The 20,351-nt window shown below is 40.0% G+C and overlaps 1 protein-coding gene across 2 annotated transcripts; it reads left to right on the top strand.

Moving 5' to 3' along the window:
* The first annotated feature begins 3,094 nt into the window (after window positions 1–3,094).
* On the top strand, window positions 3,095–20,097 carry kdr (kinase insert domain receptor (a type III receptor tyrosine kinase)). 2 transcript variants are annotated; one of them, XM_063892125.1, is made up of 31 exons: window positions 3,095–3,364; window positions 4,167–4,260; window positions 4,339–4,541; window positions 4,995–5,116; window positions 5,790–5,955; window positions 6,335–6,474; window positions 6,873–7,056; window positions 7,403–7,517; window positions 7,726–7,892; window positions 7,999–8,155; window positions 9,558–9,672; window positions 9,808–9,919; window positions 10,016–10,215; window positions 10,744–10,912; window positions 11,238–11,384; window positions 11,471–11,602; window positions 14,298–14,404; window positions 14,798–14,933; window positions 15,795–15,899; window positions 16,006–16,119; window positions 16,428–16,516; window positions 16,735–16,897; window positions 17,018–17,109; window positions 17,215–17,337; window positions 17,424–17,535; window positions 17,754–17,853; window positions 17,944–18,049; window positions 18,544–18,689; window positions 18,781–18,838; window positions 19,131–19,213; window positions 19,333–20,097. In XM_063892125.1, exons 1-31 carry the CDS (start codon window positions 3,304–3,306, stop codon window positions 19,547–19,549), a joined length of 4,035 nt encoding a protein of 1,344 aa, XP_063748195.1. In that variant the 5' UTR covers window positions 3,095–3,303; the 3' UTR covers window positions 19,550–20,097. The 2 variants fall into 2 exon arrangements, with proteins under 2 accessions (XP_063748195.1, XP_063748194.1); XM_063892124.1 differs by having other exon boundaries at window positions 5,787–5,955.
* The last annotated feature ends 254 nt before the right edge of the window (window positions 20,098–20,351 follow it).

The raw sequence follows: 20,351 nt of genomic DNA, 5'->3' as shown, positions 1-20,351 counted from the left end.
CTGAAAGTCCAATCTGAAACATATTATTCTACTATCATAAAAGGCGAATAACAAACTAAGTGAGAACCAGTGAACCATATTTTCTCTTAAAAGATTATTAATTGCAGTTGCTGGTTGCTGTTGATCAGCAAGTCACAGTATCACAATATAAACATAGCACATAGCTTTATAATTATATTGGTTTAAATTCGTTTAAGGTACTTTATAAAGGGTAGGGTAGTTAAATCTGAAGCATTGTATTGTACCTTTATACGTTCATCATATGTTTCGTACTATAGATGTTCTTGTATGTTAAGTCTTTAGAGGCTATGTATTATTTTAAGTAGGCTACAACTACAGATAAATGAGTGAAAAGGGCAATATATCCTTCTGAGATTTAGTGGAGTAGAAGTAAAAAGGAAGATAGGCTGTGAACCTTTTTTATGCCTTGTTGTTTTACATGCAAGTGATTGTTCAAAGAAATCAAATTTCCTCACAATTTGATCTTCAAATGTTTCCAAACCTGATGTTGACCGATCTCATGGCCTTTGCCCTTCATTCATTGCCAGTTTGTGCTGAGCTTTCCTCTCATAGTCTCACTGTGTGTGTTCTTGCAATGCATTAATGTGTCAAAGGAAAAGAAGTCTGTTTGTATGAAACACTTGGTAAAGTCTTTGAGGCATTGGATTCCAGGATGCCTCTTAGAGGAGCATGGTATCCTGTCTGAGGAAGTGTGGACTGTTTCCTGTTTCTTGTCCTCAGTGTCCTCATTTATTTTTTACTGTGCCAAGAGCGGGACCCTCATCAGGCCCCCAAACAGTCTTGCTGCTGCTTTATGTGCTCTGTAGGATAACATAAAATAAGATTTGTGTCACATTGATTTAAATCAGTATACAGAACGGCACAAAGTCTGAGGAAATAGCACAAATGAATGATAAACACAGAGAGAGGGAGTGTTGACTCTATTTCTACATTGTTTCTTGAGGGCGAAATGTTCCTGGATGCTTGTGTGGAATCTGACAAAGGCTCCATGTTTTAGCATTCCTGCTAACCTCTGACCAAAGGCTCCTAACTGTGTATTCCTAAATCTAAGTGGAACTAATCCTTTACATGTTCTTATTTTCTTATGTTCTCAGGAGTCAAATTCAAACATATTTGGCCTGACTGAAGTAAAATGCATATTCTAGTAACTGCATTTGATTACTTTTGTTTTGTGTTTTGTATCAGTGCTGATGGGAGCCTGATTGGTTAGCTTCAACACTGAGAGACAGAGAGAAAGAGACTAAGAGGAGTCTCTTTCTCGCTGTCTCTCTTTTCTGTATCAGTCTCTCGTTCTCTGTCACTCTCTTTGTCTCTCTCTCTGAACGTTCGAGTGCTTTGTTCCCATTCTTTGAATTGAGGGACACTGACCTTTGAAGTCCCTCTAATGGTCTCAGTGCATAAACACAAACACTGGCTAGACAATTATCAGCATTTTAATTGTGACGACTCTGAAATTACCAACAGTATTTACTCGTCTTTAAGCTTTGTTTTTTTTTTCGGGATAAAATAGCAATGTATTAAGTCTTTTGGAAATATTATGCAGATGTCACTTGCATAAGAGATATGTAAAATATATATACATTATATCTTTGTCTTTGGGTGTGCAGAGTTCAAAGTGATTTACATTGCATGTAAAATGTGAGAAAACAAAAGACAAAAGCAAAGCGAAAAATGGAGAAGAAAAAAAATTCTGTATCCAACTTTTTCAGAGGTGCAGTAAGGGTGGAGTGTCCTTCAGGAAGCTTTGGTTTGGAGGAGGTTGGGCGTTTATACGGCAGAGAGTCCCTGTAGAAGCGACCAGGCCAGGAAACATGTGGATGTAGAACATAACATATCACTACACCCTGCTGAATCCATGCCAACATCCCCAAAACACAACTCCTCGTCAGGTGAAATGCTAGTGATAACTTTCGTCTAACTTCCAAGCCTTAAAAAAGATGTTAGAGGGGCTATATGGCGTTGTTGTAGTCTTTTGTCCCACAGAGTTGTGCTATTTTCTATTTGTGAGCCTGTATGTAAACAAAGTTTAAATAGAAAAGTATTACATTTACTAGACAAACACAATTAGTAGCATTTAGCAGCTGAACCAGATATCCCCTCACGAGTTGGTGGAGAAAAATCATAGCTAAAAGAAGAGTGATTATTGGACCTTTATTCCCCAGGTGGACACAAACATGACTCTGAATTCATTCTAATGATTGCGGAATATCATCTGGAGGTGTGAATAACCAAGTTGGCCATTTCTACATAAAGTGAAAGGTTTAAAAAATGTGTTTTTTTTATAAAGAATACATGTAAAATGTTATAAACTGTCAGAGACCAAGTTTTTGAATATATATACAATAAATACTTTAATTAATAACGTAGTATTAAAACATGACCAATGGTTGAAACCAGCATTTCTTTAACTATTGTACGTAAGTAGGGATAAAAGGTACTTGTACTTTCTGTGACTACTGCAATTTAATGCTACTTACTACCTTCCAGAAGAAAATATGGAGATTTTTACTCCCCCTATTTTTATTTGAAATATTAAGTTAGTTATTAATACAATATATAATCAATTACCCAGCAGCATAAAAAGTCATTAAGATTATGTCCAACTGTGAATTAACACATTTATGCATAACCAATTATAACCAAAGTAAATCATATATTATAATAAAGTACAACAGTATGCATAATATGTTTTACTTTTTACCTACTTTAAGTATATTTGTTATGCTAATGCTTTGTTTTACTCAAGTTAAACTGTGAATGCAGGAAAATTGTTATAATTTCTGCACATATAAAGATCTAATTAAAGTGAGTATATCTTCCACCACTGATAATAATTATCCCTTTGAAATTATGTCTACTTTGCCTAGTTATTATCTTCTTTAGTTAGAGATTTTAAATCAAGCAAGAATCTTTAAATCTCTGCAAAAGTGAGATTGACAACAAACAGCAACAGGTCCACAAGTTTCTCCCATGTGGTAGATTTTAGTCAGGGAGAGAGACGCTCCTCCCCTGCAGGCTGCTCAGCTGAAGCGTCTCTCCATCCTCACCAGCATTTTCAGCTCCATTGGGACAAACAGCCACACTTCACACACTGCTGATCACCTCTGAGCTACTCCTGCTGGTTTTCATGACTTTGTGGCGGTACAGACTTTATCTGGAGTGGAATATAAAACAGAAGAATTCAATGGATTAGCACCGAACGTGTAGGACTTTTATTATTGCTGGGAACTTTTTTTTGTATTATTTGCTGTTCATGAGGACTCTGTCCATGTTTTCTGTTGGATGATGGCTCAGGGAGTCATTCCATTGTTTGGCATTATCCTGAAAATCATTTTTGTTGCTGGTAAGAGAATACATTACATTACAAACTAAAGGAGCTTTGTAATAGAGGCAATAATATATATTAAAACATCATTTTACATTCTCTGTCCATTGTATGTATGTAGTTAATTGTGAATCCATAACAGCTAAATACATCTGATACAATACGAATGTGAAGAGTAGGAAAAAGTATTGCAGTTTGTCTCGGATGATTTCTGTTCTGGGATTTGTTCGAAAAAAATGATGGGAATGTGAATATTTTTGACAAATAGTAAATAATCGACCAGTCATAATGCTAGTTTACATTTGCTAGAGTAAAATAATTAGCATGTTTATAGAACTCAAATCAAGTTAAAATATTGCACATTTCACTGTTTGGTCCGCCTTGTTTTTTCCATACAATACAATGTGAGCCTTAGGGCCTCACAGGGAGGTAGTGGGCAGCCTGTATCCTCAGAAACAGGAACTCCACCTAGGCCACACTGTGCCGGCCTATTCAACCTGACCCGGCCCATCTTCCCCTGCTTCCTGTTTTGACACAGTTCCGCCATTTTCTGCAGCAGTGGAAAAAAGGACCTGAGTAGCCAAAGAGCCAGTTACAAAGCAGTTACCCACCCCTTTATTTTACTACAAGTTTATACCAAGTGCTCATTAATTGATTTAATTTCCATTAAAACATTTTTTAACACCATATTGTGCTTTCCTTGTGAAAATAATAACCTCTTACAATCTATGGTGCATTATTTTTAAGGGATTTACGGACTGATTTCATCACTGTTTGTTGTCAGTCTTTGCTGTGATTGACTTGTTGTTTAATTCTCCAGCAATTGAACTGAGGTTTATGCCTGACCCACCAACGCTGAACATCTATGGCAACCACAGGATGAACAAATCTGACGACCTTGAACTGACATGCAGGTATGTACAACAAAAACCGTTACTGATTTAAATAAATCCGTTGATCCATACAGACAGTCTTTTTCTCTTGACTTGCAGAGGTCGGCAGTACCTGAGGTGGGCTACCCCTCCTACCAGCACTCGCTTCTCCACCAGTGACTGCAGTGGATCGGGTCTCTTCTGCACAACTCTTCGGATTTCCAACGCAACTGTAAATGAAACGGGACAGTACCAGTGCTCGTACAGGGACCTGAAAGTGGAAGATGGCAAGACTTCAGCAGCAGCTTATGTGTTTGTTCACGGTAAAATGTTTTTTAACCTTTGGGAGTGTGGCTCAAGTGATGGCAGGAGCATGAGTGTGCTTTGTTTGGTTATGATGTTGAGGAAAACAGAAGAACTTTAGGGCAAATAAACACAAGACAGTGAGTAAAATGTATTTACTAGTAATGTATGTATATTATTTTAAGCAACATGGTGATTCATGAGATTCCAGGGATTGGATTGGGATTGGTAATGTTACCGCACACTTTATAACTGTTAACACTTGAATCCCCAAAACATCACAGTATTGTTGAAGACCTGTTAATTTGTTTTACTGTATTGTATAGCATTGTGTTTATTCAAACATCTTACAATCTTAATTCAAGTCAATCCTACCTTGACCAGCTCCTTGATCAGAGTTGTGGTGATTTCACTCTAACTATCTTCTTAAATGTACTTTAACACATATCTGATTTTTGCTTATTTCCTTTTAGATTACAAAGTGCCATTTGTGCCGTCTGACAAAGAATTCGAGGTGGTGTTCATCCGTGAGGGAGAGCGGGTGGTGATACCATGCCGAGGCTCGGTGGAGAACCTTAACGTCACGCTGCATACTGTAAGGAGGAGTTGTGTCCCTTCTTTTATTTCTTTGGGAAATGTTGGAAGTGTTTTGCAAGCTGGAGCACATTTCGTAGGAAGAAAGCCATATCATAAAGTTGTCAAAGTTGAAGCAATATTAGGAGTTTCTTTTTTTAACCCTAGTACGGTGAAACTTATAAAACACTGAATGCTAATTAAAATTTGACCCTGGTTAAGGCCTAGGTTTATTAACCTCGTGCCCCCAGTTCTTGACACAGGTTTTCTGTTTAATACTTTTTTTCAACCCCAAGCCAAAACACCCCCAGGGACTTATTTAGACTTTAGAAAGCTCCTCTAGAGTCATAGATCACAGAGGCATGCACACCTCATGATGAGTTAACTAACCTATGTGTAAAACTTTAGAGGACCTCTTTAAACCAGTAGAATTTAAACAAAATGGCTTTAATTAATAGGGTTTCAGGCAACATTGCTAAAAATAATACATTCTCAATAGCTATTATCAATAACCCTCTGTGCTACAGATTTCATATAAGTTTACAGAGCAAATTGACCTGATGTGGTATTTTGAAATGTAACATTATGTTATTTACAGTCAGGAAAGTTGCTCATGTGTAAAATGAGCTGGTGTTGTTGTATTTGTTAGGTTTATTTTATGTTCGAAATCAGTAAACTTCTGTGTCTGTCAGAAGTATCCAAATAAGGAGCTTCATCCCGATGGTAAGGACTCCCTGTGGGACGCCAGGACGGGTTTCACTGTCCCCAGTCACCTGATCAGCTACGCCGGCGTCGTGTCCTGCCAGACTCGGATTGGAAACGAAACATTTAAGTCGCCTCTCTACATTGTTGCTGTTGTTGGTAAGACGGAGAAAGAGGTGTATGAGCATTTTATTAACTGTTTTAATATCAAACCTTAGTGGAAAGACAAGGTCTTTATGCAGGGTGTGTGTGTGTGTGTGTGTGTGTGTGTGTGTGTGTGTGTGTGTGTGTGTGTGTGTGTGTGTGTGTGTGTGTGTGTGTGTGTGTGTGTGTGTGTGTGTGTGTGTGTGTGTGTGTGTGTGTGTGTGTGTGTGTGTGTGTGTGTGTGTGTGTGTGTGTGTGTGTGTGTGTGTGTGTCAGTAAGTAAATGAAACATTGACTTGGTGGAGCACTGATCGAGCGAGTGTAGGGGCAGAGAGAGTCTGTAGTCTCAGGAGAACAATGACTGACTGCCATGTCTTCCCTCCCTTTTCCGCAGGATTCAAGATCTATGAACTCACCCTGACCCCCACGCAACTGAGGCTGTCTGTGGGGGAGAAGCTGGAGCTCCTCTGCACCGCCAAAACTGAGCTCAATGTGGGCATCGAGTTCAACTGGACGCATTCTGGTCAGGCGCTGGTCAGTGAACAAGGCTTTTCATGCTCTTCTAGTCAATGCTCTGGTGTACAGTGATGTACCATGTGACAGCTTCCAATCAGCCTGTTTTACCATGCAGTCTGTGTAATTCACACCTCACTGAGGATAGACAGAGATATCTGACTTCCTGTTGTCCTTGTATTCCGTACTTCCTGCTTTCAGGAATCCTTCAGTTTATCTCTACTCCAGGTCAAAGTGCATAGGTGACCCAGGGTGTTTATAAAGTTCAGCCTGCTCAGATAAAAAAAAACACATTTATGACAATAAAGCTAATATTGGTCTGTTTCTCTTCTTAAAACACAAAACAGATCTTCCATCCTTTGTTTTCCCAATTATTATTATCCGTCTGTTGTAAAAACATGTTGTCTCTCTTGTGTCAGTCCTCAGTGAATGGTTCGAGTGAGCCGCACGCGACTCCCCACAAGAAGAAGCTGTGGAACTCCCTGGAGCTGTCCAACAAACTCGAAGTACATAACGTGAACGTGGATCACGCCGGGGAATACACCTGCTCTGCGTCCAGTGGGCAGATGGAGAAAAGTGCCTCAGCATTTCTCACAGTTTATGGTAGGTGTACCAGAAATACATTGGCTTCCAGTGCATGTTTTCATAGATTTTGCGTCACTTTTTCCACGGCAACTGAAAAGTAGTATTAAAAGTCTGTCAGAGAATTCAAAAATATAAATTAATAGATAATATTGTTGAATAATTGAGTAAATAATAATAATAAAGCTTTATACTTGTTCTTCAACCTTCAATCAGTTAATAAAACAATCAGTTGTTTAATGTGTTTCCTTTTCCGCTACTTCCCCTTGATAAAATATATAACAACCTTAAAACGTTTTCACTGTAACCATATTGCCACGATTGCTGCATCAGTCACATAAGTTTATGATTTCTGTTGTGTTTTCAGAAAAGCCTTTTATTGATATAAAAGAGCCATGGAGGAAGGTTTGGGAGGTAAATGTGGGAGATCAAACATCTATTCCTGTCAAGTACACAGCCTACCCAGACCCCGAATTGAAATGGTATGTTCACAGTACAAGAAAAAATGATCTTAGCAGCAGTTTTTAACATTTATTCGTTTAACTTACATCGCTAAATGTGTAGTAAAAGTTATATTCCATGTGCTGAAGATAACTTTGAAGATAACTATTTTTACCTTGTTATCATGCTGATCTCGATACCCTATGCCACACATTACTTTTCTAACACCACTTCCCACTGTCTGCCCAGCTTAAAAAATGGCCGACCACTGAAAGATGACTACAGAATAAAGCTGAGAAGTGAAGCCCTCATCTTCCACAAAGTCACAGAAATGGATGCTGGGAATTATACAATCGTCCTGATTAATAAGATAACTAAAGAGGAACGGAGACTCTCTTTCCAGCTGCTGGTCAACGGCATGTTATGTCTTTTTTTTTTAACCTTTATTATTGAACTAAAGCTGCCTGACGCTGTTGGTCAAGAGAGAAGAGTGGTGATAACTTGTGTTGATTACTTCTACAGTGCCTCCTCGTATCATTGAGAAGGAGGTGGCAGTGGACACTGATGTGTACCTGTACGGCAGCAGCCCCACCCTAAGGTGCACCGCCCGTGGATTTCCCACACCTACACACATCCAGTGGCAGTGGATGTCCAAAGAGGACTGTCCAGAGGCCTTTCTGTAAGTCACATCAATCAATGTGTATGTGTGTGTCAGACAGAGACACAGAGAGAAAATGAAGGGGCTTCTCTTTGTGTATGCATGCTGCGTTCACATGCCTTCAGTCACTCATTGTCAACAGGTTGTTGATTTTGGAGAGAAATAGCTGCTTTCGTGATGTTGGCAAAAACAAGAGAAGAGACAATGAGCCTGCACTCTGACCTTATGCAGATCAGCGGATGTGATTCATGCTCTTCACAATGTGTCATTTTTAGAATGACATCAATTATTCAGTCTCAGATTGTGTTTACTGATTTTCTAAAACCAGATATTTTTGGCCTTTTTGTTTGAGCAGTTTAGTTTTAGTTTCTCTGTGTAATGTACTGAGAGGAGGGCATGGTGGTTACACAACAGCTTCCTCAAGTATGTTGTGAATTGACGAGTGTTGATAGAATGGAGGAGGTGTGTGTGAGAGCCGGCTTTGGCCTGAGAAGACCATCAGCAGGTCCCTTATCTCCTGCCTACACATACAAGCACTTCCTCAGTCCTGCATTATGTTTCCTGTTTTGCTGTCGTGCTCTCTGTCCAAAAAAGGGTTACTTCCTGCTGAAGCTGCCTCTCTTCTTGCATAAATTCTTTCCCCCATTATCTTTTACCTAATTTTACAATTGACCAACTATGTAGTTATCCTGTTTAAAAAAAATATGGATTGACAGATTTCCCTCAACCAAGAATAAGTCAATTACAAAAACCACTGGTGTAAAGTAACTGAGTAGATTTTCGCAAGTCAAATTCTGAAGTACTTGTACCTTACCAGAGTATTTCAATTTTATGCTACTTGGTACTTCTAATTCACGGAAATTCAGAGGTGAATTGTGTACTTTTAGTCCACTACATGTATTTAATACCTTTAGTTACTTTGCAGATTTGGATAAATTATGTGAAATATAAACAGTTTAGTTGCACCTGGAGTAAATTCACAAGCTACCCTGCAGTATACAAACTCATTAAAACTAGCTGCACCTTTACCAGCTTTAACAATGTCAATAATTATAATCAAAATAAATCATATGTATAATTCTGAAATGGGCTAATCGGCATATTAAGTACTTTTACTTTTGGTATTTTAAGTATTTTTTGATGCTAATACTTTTTTACTTTTACTTGAGTAACCTTTTGAATGCAGGTCTTTTACTTGTAACAGAGTATTCCTACACTCTGGTACGAAAGAAACTCTTTGATGAATGAAACCTATGACTTTAAGTGTTATTTCTCCATCTGTAGGTCTTTTAATGTGTGTTGGTGTGTCAAAGCCAGCGAGCATCATCTGCAGAAGTGTAACACTCCTACATTGTCAGTCAAATTTGATTTCATAGCAAGATATGTAAGTTTCACCTGATTTCTATTTAATTTTGTCCAACAGGCCAGGGCTGATGAAGTCTGAGTTACCACTAGCGGAGTGTAAAGGTTGGAGAGACATCAGCAATAGCACCGGTTACCACCCAGTGGAACGAATTGATGCTGAGCATGCCCCAAAGGTAAATAATTCCACAGGATTACACCCTCTCCTTCCTTCTGTCAACCACCATTAGAGTCCCGTCACTTAAAAAAGACATGTTGCATTTTGAATATATTTATTGTGCAAATATTAACAAGTAAATGCATTTTTCTAGAAGATTGTGAGCTCTTTGAAAATCCAGAAAGCAGAGGCTCATGCCCTCTACAGATGCATAACTGCCAACAAAATAGGAAAGGATTCTCGCATCATCTTTTTCCACGTCACTCGTAAGTGCGGTGCTTTCACGTTAGCTTTCTGAAATCCTGACAAGACATAATAATGCTGCTTTCATTCTTGCTCTCATTTCGATCTGTTTGCTGCAGGTGGCCTTGAGGTGAGTGTGTCTCCCTCCAACGAGCCCTTAGAGGAGGATGACGTGGTTCTGCGCTGTAAGGCCGACAAGCTGATCTACAGAAACCTGACCTGGTTCAGTGTGAGCAACATCTCAGAGTTGGAACAGATTGCGTCGGTGCAGCCCTGTCGCCCCTGGTGGAATGTGACTGTACTAAGGAACAATTTTGAGGTACTTTACTCCCACTTTATAAGATATTATACATTAATACTTAAATCATCAAATCAAGTCAAATGTTTCTTGCATCAAAGCAGCTTCATTTGCAACATCAACAAGAACAAATATTGAATATTGAATAAAGAAACAAGGAAACAGACATTTAATACACCTAAAACAATTGAGTTTGAGACTCTATCGTACATTTGATTTGAGATCAAAGTGGGATTAACTGATGCACAAAAGAGTACTTCAGTCTTATTAAATCATGCACCCTGTATCTCTGATTTGATGATATTCCTATTGAAATGATCCAATCAGAGGTACTTTATACTTTTTTATTTGACCTATTATTTTACTTTGCAGAATCAGATTGTTGATACAAAATATAATCAGCTAATAAATTATGATATCTGAGTAAACAGTTGACCAACCAGCAGCGATTAAAGTAGTTCAGCCTTTACCACCTGCGTCTTTAAAAGGCACTTTCATCAAGTGAAATATCTTAATACTTGTAGTACATTTCACTCCCTTGCTCTGTAGCGGAGGCCTAAGTCACCTGTAGTGCTGTCCAGCCTGGAGGGCGCCAACGTGACCCTGGAGCTGTCGCTGCCCAACGCCTCCCTTCAGGATGAGGGTCTCTATGCCTGTCAGGTGGTAAACATCAAGACTCGGGAAAAATCCTGCCTGCTCCGCCGTCTTTCTATCAAAGGTGTATAAACTACTGTATTGTCATTGTATTTGACGTGGTGCTTAATACCTGTAGAGTGAGATTATGTTGTTGTTTTCATTGCTGTTACACTATTATTCCTATCTTTAGACAAGACCAGTATATGATAAAGAATCTACAAAGATATACAATTAAAATTACTCTTTTATCTCTCCCTTTTACAAGCTGGGCATTTGATTATCATTTTATTGTTTCTTAATATTTAAAACATTTTGAGTGGTAATAACTTAAACATGTAAACAATACCTGATCTTTATAGTTTTTTATTTGTTTCTGAAATTAATTGACTTAATTGAATTCATTTCAGGTCTTGAGGCTGCAAGGATCTTAAATAATATCACAGATCAAAAAGTGAATGTGAGTGCTACGGTCAATCTCCTCTGTGACGCTGCTGGGATGCCGAGGCCAGTGGTGGTGTGGACCAAAAACAACCACACTGTGGTGGAGGGCTCAGGTGAGGGGGTGCAGTGCTTGTCAATGAACACTCACTCAGTCGATGAGATGCAACAGCTATTAAAGAAGAGTTTGGATTTCTTTCAGGCGTGATTCTGAGTCAGCACAACCACCTTCTGACGATTCAGCGCGTGAAGAAGGAGGACAGCGGTTTGTACAGCTGCACTGCCTGTAACAGCCGTGGCTGTGACTCCTCGCAGGCCTACTTGACGACTGAAGGTTGGTCCCTCCCTGAATCATAAGTGAAATAATGCTGATGGTAAAAGATTAAAAGACAAATTATTTGTATATTTGCAGTTATTTTGTGTTGCAAGACCCTGAGACTAAAAATAATCATCATTTCATGTTACTTTGGCATCATTCTGTGTCCGCCTTTTAGTTGTTTTCTCTCTTGTTGGTGGTATTGTGTCTACTTGTAGTTGTTTTTTGTTCTTCTTAGGCTATTTGTTTCTTCTTGTAGCAATTGGGAGTAGATTATGGGTAAATTTACTTTCCATTCATTTTAACATTCACTTAAACAGACGCTCTGGCACAGAGGCCCACTGAGCCCGTGCCCATTAGGCCCGTTCAGTAATCCATTTGTCGCTGTTAATAAAGAATATATTGTTTAGTTTATGCAAGACTTAAGCCTTAACTTCTTGAGAAAAACTCACAATTCTCTCAAAGACTATTTATTTATATCTGGCCTAAAGGCAGCACCAGTTCACATCACACATACACATTTTTTTTATATCAAAGATATAGAGTAAGAATAACTTTACTTCCGCATGACAGGAAGTTGGCCCAGTTAGCACACATCCTCCTGGGAGTTTCTAAATCCAAAACAATGAGGAGTCTGCAGGACAAAGGGAGAGGCCAGCCCTGCCCCAGCTTTCCAATCCACCCTTTGCTGTCCTGAGCTCAGAGACACAGCAACAAACAAACAAATATCAAAACTAGAACCAGGGCCTACGTGACCTGGACCCCGCCAGCAGAATGTAGACCCAGTTACTTCAGCTCTTGGTCTTGGAGCCAGCCTTGTAGACAAAGGAGGGTAGAGGACGCCGCTAACAAGAAAATCTCTGAATATGAGGGAGAACAACAATGAGGGAGAGCGAGGAATTTAAAGAGAACCTTTTGAACATCAAATCTTATATATGCCTGACATTTACACTTACACAATTACGCTCTGCCTGTGTTAAACAGCAAGGGGTGGTTATCCATCTTTCTTCAAAATGATAGCCAACTTTTTTATTGCATCTATATTTTTAAATGCATTTCACAAGGTAATAATTTATCCCGGGATAAGAAAAAAGTTAAAGAATGAACATTTATGCTCACTCCCTCACTCCCTTTAGCAATATTTCGGTTATAAAATCCCTAAGCTGAATGGTTGCAGAGAGAAACGGTTCATTACAGCATTTAGTTACACATTATGTCTCTAATAGGCCTTGTCCAAGTTGTCTTTGGCAGTAATGTGTGTCCTAGTAATTTATTATGACTAGATAAAATATCAGCTTGCTTACAGTCCAGATTCCAACTGTTTCCTTCCTCCAACCCAAGCACGGATACACACATACACATGTGTTCATGCCAAAGACAATGACAAACCTGTCTGAACTTTACGCAACTTATATAATGGACATTCCTCAATGACTGTCCCACGTTTTTCCCACATTTGTCAGATAAGATCAGTGTTGTGCCAGTTCACAGCTTTTCTGAACTAGTTCAAGTTCAGTTCATACATGCTCAAAGTGAACAGTTCACGTTCAAAGTTCACAATTTTAATTCTGAACTAGTTCAAAGTTCAGTTCATTTCACTTTTTTCGTGAGATATTCAAATAAATACTTTTTTTCACACTACGAGCTAGAAATCACTATAGGCTACGTTCTTTGAAACTGTTCATTGTAGACATTTGCTCATAACACTGCTATTGTGGGTTTCTTAACAGGTGCTGAAACTTGTAGCAATACAGACAAGATAGACCAGTGCTATACTTAGTGCAATGAAATCTACTAGCATTCAATTAAATAAAGAATATATAATATGAAATATGAATATATTATTTGATATATATGATATTATATATACCTATGTGTGTGTATGAAATGAGCAAAACTCTTGAATTGCATTCACACTGGATGGATGTTTTAATTCAATGTGCCGTTTCAAATTCGAGAAGGACGTTGTCGATGTCCTAACTTGTTTTTGCTGCGCAGGTGGACACATCTTACACAGGAAGGAAAGATTTTTGCCGTCGGGGTCTTGGTTTGCAAGAGTGTAAAATTGTTTTAAATGTTCGTGAGGAGAATCGGAGTCCGTCTCCGTGCCATCACTTCCACTAGCCATCTTGTTTGTTTTTTTTAAATCGCAGCGCTTTCTCTCACTCTCGTCATTGGTCTCTGTATCTCTCTCTCTCTCGAGCCTCCAGCCCTCCGCGCTCTCGGCGTTGCTATGCCTAAACCGCTCTGCTGCAATTCATCATGGGTAACGTCGTGCGGAAGCCAGTACGTTTCAACTATTCAACTCAACTATTCTCAGCCTCAGCAATGCATTGCGCATACAGTGCCAAAACTATTTCTGCGTTGATACATGATTTAAGCGGCACCTACAGGAGGGAGGAACTTTCTCTCTCGTTGCGTTTCAAAAGAGAAAACAGATGTCACTCAGTTTTCAATGGAAAACAAATGCCAACGTTCATTTACAGTGATGTCTGCCGTTCATGACACATAATGTGAACGAATTCACGTTCAAGTTCTTTATTGAAAAATGTGTTGCGTTCAGTTCAACGTTCACGAAAAAATGAGCGTGTTCAATGAACGCGTTCTTTTGAACTCGTTCACGCACAACACTGGATAAGATGTATGGTTTGTTGGCTCATTTCATTATAGGGTTGTTTGTGAACACTCCTTCATATGATTGTGTTTATTCTAGGTGCAGAGGAAAAGACTAATGTGGAACTGATTGTTCCAATTGGGTCAGTGGTCATCGCCATGTTCTTCTGGTTACTGATCGTCTTTGTCATCCGTGGAAGAAAGAGAGTAAGAACTTCCTCATCCCCATCCTCTTCCTCATCCTCATCCTCATCCTCATCCTCCCTTTGCCACACTTTTCCTTCCTTGGATTTTCCCTCCAGTTACACAGGGAAGCCGATACTGAATAAAGAAAAACAGCTATAACACACACACATACACAAGCACACACTCTGTGGTGGTGTCTGACTGATTAGAAGTGACTGGTTTGGCTCTCAGTCGCTGCTCTCCTTTGTATCTAGGAACAACAGGGCCACTCTGCTCTCACAAGTCACGTACACCCACAGCACTGATTGGGCCCCTTTTACTGGAGGGGAACCAGAAGGACTGGACAAATGCTGTACAATTTATCTTGTCGAAATAGAGGCTCGTTAAGTGACAAATATTCTCACTCTGTTTTAGCCAAGTGGTGGGGATCTAAAGACGGGCTACCTGTCCATGATCCTGGACTCTGAGGACATGCCCATGGACGAGCAGTGTGAAAGGCTAACGTATGATGCTAACAAATGGGAGTTTCCTCGGGACAGGCTGAAGCTAGGTGAGAATACTGCAGGCATCCAGGTGACATAGTGTGTAAGGAGACACTGCTTCAACTTTACAACATGAAAACGCTTGAGTATTGTTCAACAAGACACCATGCCCTTACGAGTCCCAGCTAAGATAGTTTTCGCCGTGCTAATATTTCCTAATTATCAGTAAAACGACAGCACAGGATGATGGAAATGTAATGTGAGGTTTTGCAGATATGTAGTCATAAACCAATCAGAATCAGAATGCCTTTATTGGTCCCACAGAGGGGAAATTGTGTTGTATGTATTACAGCAGCAACAGAGCCAAACACAGCTTTACAAAAGAAAATATGCATTTAAAAAATATGAAGATAAAGAAAAACACACAATTTACAAAATACACATACTGAAGGAGATATAGCAGCCATGTAAATATTGCACAGTTATTGATAATGGCATATTTATGTTTATATATTGCACATAAATTGTTATTGCACTAGTCAATTAGTCAGTTTTGGTTGTTTTTTTTGCATGTATGAGGGGTCTACCAGGGGCCATGCTGGTTGTAAAGTCTGACGGCTGTAGGAAGGAAGGACCTGCAGTATCTCTCTGTGAGACACCGCAGGTGCAGCAGCCTGTCACTGAAGGAGCAAAGTGTTTGAACTGTTGATGGCCTAGATGAAAAGTGAAAGGATCACTGAAATATTACAAAACGTCCTGAAGTGACCCATTTCATGGCAGTTCAATTTATAGTTGGTAGAAAGTGCTGGACTAATAAATGTTCCAGCTAGCTCATAGCTTTACATAGTTCAAATCTAATCAAATGAACATGACTATTTCCAAGAAGCGTAGATTAGCAAGTCTGTCATGAAAAATGTTTTGTATTAAAGGTGACCCACTGGGAAGAGGAGCGTTTGGTCAGGTGGTCGAAGCAGCTGCCTTTGGCATCGAGAAAGCTACCACGTGCACCACTGTAGCAGTCAAGATGCTTAAGGGTTAGTTTTCATCCTTCTTTTCACTGCAGCCAAACACATGCACCAAGAAAATACGGCCGGTGAAAATGTTCAAACACGCAGTTACATTTATTTTTCTGTGCTTCAGAGGGAGCCACGTCGAGTGAGTACCGTGCCTTGATGTCAGAGCTGAAAATTCTCATTCATATTGGACATCATCTCAACGTAGTCAACCTGCTGGGAGCCTGTACAAAGCCTGGAGGTGAGTCATTATAGAAAACACATACCTGTACTCTAACATGGAGACAGTCCTATTTACTTTTCCCCCATTTATTTTTAGAGCATGCAATGTTCCTGGGCAATCCACTGCTTTATGAGGGCTAGTGAACAAGTGCCCCCTAACCTAATTATAACTATCCGTGTCAACCTGGGGTGGCTAGTATTTATTTTCGTTTTTCTATAATGTGCCTCACACTTCATTTTAAATCAGCCTCTAGATGTCCTCTGTGGTCCTGCAATATAAAGTAATGAGCTGCCTTGTAACTCTTTGCTCCTCCTCTCTTTCTGTAGGGCCTCTGATGGTGATTGTGGAGTACTGTAAACACGGGAACCTCTCCAGCTACCTGAAGAGCAAGCGAGGAGAGTACAGCCCCTACAAGGTAAATGATGCGTAACCAATATGCAGCCAGAAAACTACAGCCAACCCTCAGTGTGGTTTCACGCACCATAGATCTCTGCGTAGTCACATCCAAACCACAGACATTTACAGAGAAGTGCACTCTGTTATCACCCCATGTTGCTTTTTACTGATATTGTGATGCAACATGACTACAAATGATTGTATTTCTATTCTGTGTGTTTATCTCTTGGTCAACAGAGGAAGCGGGTGGATAGCCAGAAGTGGGCCTCAGCAGAGGAGGATGTGACCGAAGGGGATCTGGGCCTGGGGAAGATTGCCCAGCTTGACATCTGCACAGGGACGGCTGTCTGCTCCAGAGCTGCAGACAGGACATCAGGCAGCAACATGGACACTCAGGAAGGTGGGGAAGACAACTTGAAGTGGCACAATGTTCACTTTTTGCTCAAATGCATTGGTTGTTGATGTGTAATTTTGTTCAGGGCTCACATTAATGTTTATAAAATGCATCATGTGGCCACAGAGAGCTCAGATGATCAACATCTGACAATGGAGGACCTGATATGCTACAGCTTCCAGGTGGCTAAAGGCATGGAGTTTCTGTCCTCCCGCAAGGTGAGCCTATATTTATTCAGAGATCTGTTTGTACCCGTGTACACAGACAAAATGAGATAACAATCTGTCTTTGCTTGTTGACGTGAATTCCTCTGTGCTCCGTAGTGTATCCACAGAGATCTAGCTGCCAGAAACATCCTGCTTTCAGAGAACAATGTGGTGAAGATCTGCGACTTTGGCCTCGCTAGAGATGTCTACAAAGACCCTGACTATGTCCGCAAGGGAGATGTGAGTTCCCCAAACGTACACATAGATGATCAATCAAACAATTAAGTTCTGTAAGCAATAAAAACCAACACTCATTCTTGTGACAGGCACGTCTCCCTCTGAAGTGGATGGCTCCGGAGACCATCTTCGACCGGGTGTACACCACACAAAGCGATGTCTGGTCCTTTGGGGTTCTGCTCTGGGAGATCTTTTCTCTAGGTAAGACATTTAACAGTAGACTGAGTCCACATAATATGAGAAAAATATCTGATATGCAATAATGTTGTTGAGTATCATGATAAATAAACAGATATACAGTCTACTAATTTCTGCCAAATTCCAATAAATAGTTTAATAAATAAAATAGGAAATAGTTTCTAACATTCTTTTATTCACAAAACTGAACATTGAACTGAACTCTGTCTTACCCCCTGCAGGGGCTTCTCCCTATCCTGGTGTTTGCATCGACGAGTTGTTCTGCAGGAGGCTTAAGGAGGGCACCAGGATGCGACCCCCAGAATACGCCACCACTGAGATGTGAGTCGCAACTTTACTTGATGCCATTTCAAACAGAATTCTAAATCCCTTAATTGTTTTACCGTTTTCCAATTTTGTTCATGTTCATAGATACCAGACCATGTTGGACTGCTGGCTCGATCGTCCAACAGACAGGCCAACATTTGCAGAGCTGGTCGAACATATGGGCAACCTGCTGCAGGCCAGCGCTTACCAGGTTTGTCTGCTGGGTCCATAACACATTTAATTTCTCTTCAATATTGTCAGTTGTCAGGCACATAAAAGACAACTGAAGGTTTTTTAACATTCAACAGTCATGGGATGTAAATTGATCAGTTTCTGCTCTGACAGCAGGCTCAATAGTCCACAATGCAACTTTGTTTAAAGGCACACAAGCGATGACATTGTTATGGATGTCAGTGTTCCCTGTGCACCAGAGTAACACATTGAAACAAGCTAACACCCATTCGTTGAGCGTTGCCAAGTCATTCTGGGAAATTCAGGAAGTCATTAGCGCAAGTTAAAATAGAAGTTAAAAAACGGGCCAATGAAAACTGTAGTTGCAACGGTGGAAAGTGAAATTACTGCGTCAGGAAAAGTAAAACATTAAATTTCTAATTGGTCATTTTACTGTTCATATTCTCATTTGTGTGGATTAAATGATCAAGTGTGTATTTGAGTTGATATCATTAGAGTTCTCTTTGTCTCCAGGATGGGAAGGACTACATCCCTCTGACAGTAGGAAGTGAGGCAGAAGGATCTCCAGTGACACCTGACCCCAGGAGTCCCTACAGCAGGCCCCAAAGTGGAGAAATCCTGGAGGCTCAGCTCCACTATGACAACCCACCATCCTTTGGGTCAGCATAATAAATAAACTCTCCCTTTTCACTTCAAAAAGTTCAAATATTCCCTTGTGAATCTTGTTTATAACTTATCTCCTCTGTGCAGTCGGCCCCTGAGTCTCAAAACGTTTGACGACGTCCCGGTGGCACAAAGCAGTGTCATGGTGAGTGTCAAAATCAACACTAGATCATAATTCTCATGTAGCGTCAGATTTGATTAATGAGTGGGAGTAAAATATTTGTATTAAAACACAAGTTGAGTGAGTCTCCTAAATCCAGAGTCCAGAGTCTCCTAAGAAATGTCAGTTTTCTTCTTCTTTCTTTTCTAACTATGCTTACATTTCCCTACACACACATTTTAAGAGAACATTAATATTATACAAATGAGTTCAATGCAACAGAGTAGAACTCTAGAAATTGCAGCCTCACTTTACAAATCAAACTGTGTGTCTACAGGAGGGTCACACAGACAGTGGGGGCTTCTCACCAGAGGAGGTAAAGGGTTTGAATCAACAGCTGGCAACCACGCCAAACTTCAGGTGAGAGTTTACACATCAGCATGTCTATTATAGAATATCATATCTGTCTTTAAACCATACATTTCTTAAGCTGTCATTTTAAATATACTGGACATCCCTTTCCTGTTTTCCCTCCTCAGCCAGCTGCTGCGCTGTAAGAGTAAAGAGTCTCTAGCCTCTGAGTCATCCAATCAGACGAGCGGATACCAGTCCGGCTACCACTCTGACGACACAGACACCCCCATCTATGCCAACGAGGAGGTGATCTTGAAGCACAACATGCGGAAGAAGCCTCCGCTGCCCAAGACGCCTGACAAATATAACATGGAGATCCGCTACAGCACACCACCTGTCTGACCCCCCTCACCCCCGACTTAACCCTGAGTCTTTCACTGTACAGTCACTGTATATCTTCTGCAGGTATTACACTTTAAGAACAATGAAAACATGTTGGGATATTGTAAAGGGAAACAGGGAAGAAGAAGGTTGTTTGATATGTTTGTAAGTGTAGCCTTCTTGAGGCAGCCCGGGGAATGCTTTAATGTTTACTCAGCGAGTAAAAGGGCCTGGGAAGTTAAGACACGAGGACACGCCTACTTCCTGAGGAGCACTCCACCCACTTCCTGTATTGCAGGAAATGACATCTGGAATTTTTAGATAATGGAATTTGCAAATGTTCTCTTTCTTTCTTTTTTTATTCTCTTTTTTTTTTTTATTGTGTTGGCATATTTAATGCCTGCTAAGGAGGCAGTTCTCATAGATACATCAGAATAATGTTTCTGTAGAGTCATATTTGTACAGTTTCTTAATGCGTACCACTAACAGTATTTTGTTGAAAGCGTATCAATTAACCTGCATTAAATGTAACTAGTTTTATAAAATAAAAATACTCACATGTTAAGACAGCTCTTGTTTACTCTTTTATTGGACATGGAAAATCAATAACACTGTTTGTTTATCTCAAACTTGATAATCCATGAAAGGGTTTGTCTGTTTCTTTGTATAATGCACCTGTTGTTTCCTTTCTCTATCTAACGCAAAGAAAACAGTACTTTCTCAGCCTTGGTCATTGTGTGTGTGTGTCCTATAGAAACAATGCCCACCCAACCTTGGGTATTTTTTCTCACTCTATTTAGCTCACAATGCCTATAATACCCCT

Source organism: Eleginops maclovinus, chromosome 9 (genome assembly GCF_036324505.1).
Source record: "Eleginops maclovinus isolate JMC-PN-2008 ecotype Puerto Natales chromosome 9, JC_Emac_rtc_rv5, whole genome shotgun sequence".
Classification (NCBI taxonomy): Eukaryota; Metazoa; Chordata; class Actinopteri; order Perciformes; family Eleginopidae; genus Eleginops; species Eleginops maclovinus.
This window is presented reverse-complemented; position numbering and strand designations above follow the sequence as displayed.